Source organism: Merops nubicus, unplaced genomic scaffold (genome assembly GCF_000691845.1).
Source record: "Merops nubicus isolate BGI_N331 unplaced genomic scaffold, ASM69184v1 scaffold1187, whole genome shotgun sequence".
Lineage (NCBI taxonomy): Eukaryota > Metazoa > Chordata > Aves > Coraciiformes > Meropidae > Merops > Merops nubicus.
This window is the reverse complement of record NW_008618072.1, coordinates 1-4,959: the sequence shown is the minus strand read 5'-3', so window position 1 is coordinate 4,959 and position 4,959 is coordinate 1. Positions and strand designations below refer to the sequence as shown.

The 4,959-nt window shown below is 54.5% G+C and overlaps 1 protein-coding gene across 1 annotated transcript; it reads right to left on the bottom strand.

Annotated features, from left to right (window-relative positions):
- Positions 1 to 25: 25 nt before the first annotated feature.
- On the bottom strand, positions 26 to 4,520 carry PUS3 (pseudouridylate synthase 3; the record flags this gene model as incomplete). The annotated part of the gene is made up of 4 exons (XM_008943297.1): positions 4,116 to 4,520; positions 1,857 to 2,440; positions 964 to 1,154; positions 26 to 268 (listed from the first exon to the last, which is right to left on the bottom strand). Coding segments are annotated over exons 1-4 (1,423 nt in total), but the record flags the coding sequence as incomplete, so codon positions are not given.
- Between the last annotated feature and the right edge of the window lie 439 nt (positions 4,521 to 4,959).

Sequence of the window (4,959 nt, the reverse complement as noted above, 5' to 3'; positions counted from 1 at the left end):
GCCCCGCCGCTCCCTGGCCCGTCACCGTGGTGGCTCCTTTTGATTTCGGGGGGCTGCTGGCCCCCATCTCCCCCCAAGCCCATCGAGGGGGGGTCGATACGACCCCTCCTCACGAAATGCTGGATCCGAGCTTCCAGCCCCTCGCATTTTGGGCGGGCCAGCAGAGGTTTGTAGGTGCGAGGCTGGACGCCTTCCACGAATCCACTGGTCTGCTTGTGGAGCTGGGGCTTCAAGTCTCTCCACACTGTGGTCGTGGTGCTCCCCGGGGCTGTGATTAATTAAAAAAAATCTATTAATATATATAATTCCATTAATTACCCCCTTATTTTTCATTATTTTTAAAACTAACCACCCCATCCCTCTGCAATTCCAAATTTTTTGGCAGCTTTCTGCCAAGTAGAAAGAAAACTAAGGGGGGGAAAAAAAATAGTTGGGAGTGAACTCTTAAAAATTGTTATTTTTATTCAAATGATGTCAAAATGGAGTGATCTGATTCGTTCCAAACAGGGAGATCTGGGTGGTCTGGGGGCCAGTTATTGTTCAGCTGGTGCATGTGTGAGTTTGTCCTTCCCTGGAGGTTCAGAAGATCCTTGTGTGGTCTTGGAGAACCTGCTTCAGACTGGTGGGGTTGGACTTGGTCTCTCCATCCAAGGTGGACAAGGTGGAGAAGTGGGACTGTGTTGAACCTCCTGAGGTTCAGGGTTCTACACAAGGGTTGGGACTGGGATGATTGTTGGAAATTCAAAGATTTAGACTACGAAGGAAATTCTGGAGGGTGCTGAGCCCCCAGCCCAGGCTGCCCAGAGAGGCCGTCGATGGCCCCCTGGAACCATTCCAGGTGAGGTTAGATGAGACTCTGAGCAACCTGCTCTAGCTGAGATGTCCCTGCTGACTACAGCACGACCAGATGACCTTTCAAGGTCCCTTCAAACCCAACCCAGGGATCCACCTTGGACATCTCACCTTTCCCAGCGGCCACGGGGGCGGCGTCCAGCCCTCGCAGCATGTCACGGAGCACTTGGGTCTTGACGGCGTGGTTGGCCCAGAGCTGCTGCAGGTGGGTGACGTTGAACTCCTGCACTTCCCGGTCGTAGAACCACTGAAGGTTCTCAAACTCGCAGTCGTACAGGACGAGGGGAAACTCCACTGCCATGCTGGAGGAGAAGGAGAAGAGGTGTTACCAAAACCACCTTCCTTCAACCTCTGAGGTCCTCCTAGAGGAGGAGAGGAGCTGTTATGAAAACCACCTTCCTTCAACCTCCAAGGTCCTCCTAGAGGAGGAGAGGAGCTGTTACCAAAACCACCTTCCTTCAACCTCTGAGGTCCTCCTAGAGGAGGAGAAGAGGTGTTACCAAAACCACCTTCCTTCAACCTCCGAGGTCCTCCTAGAGGAGGAGAGGAGCTGTTATGAAAACCACCTTCCTTCAGCCTCTGAGGTCCTCCTAGAGGAGGAGAGGAGCTGTTATGAAAACCACCTTCCTTCAACCTCCAAGGTCCTCCTAGAGGAGGAGAGGAGGTGTCACCAAAACCACCTTCCTTCAACCTCTGAGGTCCTCCTAGAGGAGGAGAGGAGCTGTTATGAAAACCACCTTCCTTCAACCTCCAAGGTCCTCCTAGAGGAGGAGAGGAGCTGTTACCAAAACCACCTTCCTTCAACCTCCGAGGTCCTCCTAGAGGAGGAGAGGAGGTGTCACCAAAACCACCTTCCTTCAACCTCTGAGGTCCTCCTAGAGGAGGAGAGGAGCTGTTATGAAAACCACCTTCCTTCAACCTCCAAGGTCCTCCTAGAGGAGGAGAGGAGCTGTTATGAAAACCACCTTCCCTCAGCCTCTGAGGTCCTCCCAAGCTCTCAGTACCTGTACTGTGGTTTCCTGGGGTTCTTCTCCACGTCCAGCAGCTGGTCGATGATCTCCGGGCTCTCCGCCCTCTGCCCGATGAGGAAGAGGATGGCCATCATGCAACGCACTTGGTGGTAGAGGAACGCTTGGCCCCTCACCTCAAACTGCCACAGGCTGAAGGGATCCTGCGTCCCTCCTCCTCCTCCTCCTCCTCCTCCTCCCACGGGGGTGACGGTGGCGCTGAGGATGGTCCTCTGGAAGTTGACCACCCCGTTGGCCACGTCCATCTTGCAGAAGTTGCGGAAGTCGTGGGTGCCCAGGAACCTCTGGGCCGCCGTGGCCATCAGCTCCACGGCCAGCTGCCCGCGGGGGAAGAAGTACCTGTAGGTCCTGCTGAGGCAGCTGAAGCGGGCGCTGAACCCCGGCCCCACGGGGGCCCAGGCCAGCACCCTGATGTCGGGGGGCAGCACCCTGTTGAGCATGTGGGTGTAACGCAGCTCTTCCTCCTCCTCCTCTTCCTCCTCCTCCCCTCCCGAGCCGTCCTCGTGGCCGTTGAGCTGCCGCTTCCCCGAGAGGCTGGAGCGCAGATGGAGGGAGATCACCTGCAGGAGGAGCAGAGCCAGGATTAGATCTGGGATGGGTGGATGAGGAGCATCCAGCCAAGTCCTCCTACGCCGCCGCCGAACGTTCAGGAGCTCCTACAGATGAGAATCTGGAATTGGGGTGATCTCACCGCCCCTTCCCCGGGGGTGCTGCTGCTGAGGTTCCTGCAGATGCTCCACATTCCTTTAATAGAACTCCAAGAAGCCTGCAGAGAAAGTTGCAGGCTGCCTACGTAGCCTGGTTCTGAAACAGCTTCAACTTCAGCCACTTTTTAGGATATAAGAATTTTTGTGCCTTTTTTTTTTCCTGGAGGTGATGACTTGAAGGTGGGAACGCTCTGGATGGTCGTGAAACCTGGGGCAGGAACAACACGTAGGTGCCTGCAGCCTGTCAAGGGTGCTAAAAAAGGGGTGGCTGGTGTCTGAAGGAGACCAAGACCATCCACCTGGGGCAGAACCTCCTTGGTGAGGAGAAGATGGAGCCAGAACCTCCCCCAGATCCTTCTCCCGGCCAAGAGTCGGAGTTTTTAGTGGTTTGGGGAAAAAAAACTGGTATGAATGTGGGGAAAATAAGTACCAGGATGGGATGAAGGGGTGGTGAGGTGGAGAAGAACTGGAGCTGAGGTGGAAAATTGGCCCAAATATGGGAAAAAAATGTGGAGGAAAATGGCGCCGATGTGGAGGAAAATGGTGTCAATGTGGAGGAAAAGGGACTAATGTGGGAAAACTGGCATCAAAATGGGGAAAAATGGTCGTGGCTTGGGGAAAAAAGGTACTAATGTGGTAAATTTGCCCCAATATAGGGGAAAAAATGGTGCTGATGTGGAAAATGAGTAAAAATAGGGGAAAAAAAAATGGTGCTGAGGTGGAGAAAAATGGCGTTGATGTGGAGGAAAAGGCACTAATAGGGCAAATTAGCATCAAAATGGGGAAAAATGGTTGTGTTTTGGGGAAAAAAGGTACTGAAGTGGTAAATTTGCCCCAATATAGGGAAAAAATGGTGCTGAGGTGGAGAAAATGGTGCCGATGTGGAGGAAAAGGCACTAATAGGGAAAATTTGCATCAAAATGGAAAAAAATGGTTGTGGTTTGGGGAAAAAAGGTACTGAAGTGGTAAATTTGCCCAAATAGAGGGAAAAAATGGTGCTGAGGTGGCAAATGAGTAAAAATATAGGGGGAAAATGGTGCTGACATGGAGGAGAGGGCCTTAATAGGGAAAATTAGCATCAAAATGGAAAAAAATGGTTGTGGTTTGGGGAAAAAAGGTACTGAAGTGGTAAATTTGCCCCAATAGAGGGAAAAAAATGGTGCTGAGGTGGCAAATGAGTAAAAATATAGGGGAAAAATGGTGCAGATGTGGAGAAAAATGGCGCCAACACAGAGGAAAATGTGGTAATGTGGAAAATTAGCACCAGTATGGGGGGGAAAAAGGGAAAAATGGGCCCAAACATGGAGAAACAGGCACTAATATGGAAAATTGGCACTAATTAGGGAAAAAATGGCCTTCAGATGGGATAAACATGGTTAAAACTGGCACAGCTGAGCCCTCTGAGGGGCTGAACTCCCTGCCCCACATGCAGGAGGCCAGCACCAGGCTCACGTGGAGCTTCAAACCCCCAGCCCAGGGACCCCCCAAACCCCCTGGGGAACCCCCTGAGGCAGGGGCCGGCGCTGACCTGCCCGAAGGCGCTGACTCCTTTGTCCGTCCGCCCGCAGCGGTGGTAGTTGGAGGTCTGTCTGCTGGCCACCAACCTGGTCTTGGTCAAGGCCTGGAAGAGCTTCTCCTCGATGGTGTTGCTGGTGTTCTCCTGGCTGGCAAAGCCCTGGTAGCCCCAGCCCAAGTAGGCGATTCTCAGAGCCACGTGCCGGCGGCCGTGAGCGTCGAAGTCGAAGGGGCGCCGACCCTTCTTCCCCTGCCCGCTCCCCGCGGGGGCTTCTCTGCTCCCCACGGGGGCTTCTCTGCTCCCCAGGGCCTCCTGGTCTCCTCGCAGCTTCTCCCGCAGCCTCCTCACCTCCTCTTCCAGCTCCTGCACCCTCCTGAGGAGCTGCTCCGGGTCGGGCGCCGCGCTCCCCTCGGCCATGGCGGCTCTGGGCCTGTGGGGACAGAAGGACACGGGGGAGGTCAGGCTCCGTGCTGGCCACGCTTCTCCAGCACCCCAGGAGATGTCTCCTCAGCCCTGAGGGCACGTGGTTGGCTTGTGAGGACTCTGAGGTCCTTCTCCGTGGAGCTGCTTCCCAACAGGCCAACCCCTACTTCATCTCCTCCATCACTCAGGCTTTGGGGTTCCACCACCACGGGGAAGCTCTGCTGCTGGTGCAGCCTCCTCCTCACCTTCACTCAGCTCCAGCACACCACAGATCAACTCAAACTCCTCTTTTTCTTTTGCAGTTTGGTGGACAGCATGGAGGAGAACTCAGATGTGGATGCTACAGGATGGTCCCCTCGTCCAGAGGACAGGAGGAGACCCAGGAGGCTGGTGATGAAGAGGAAGGTGCTGAGGCACAGGCCTGACGGGGCCG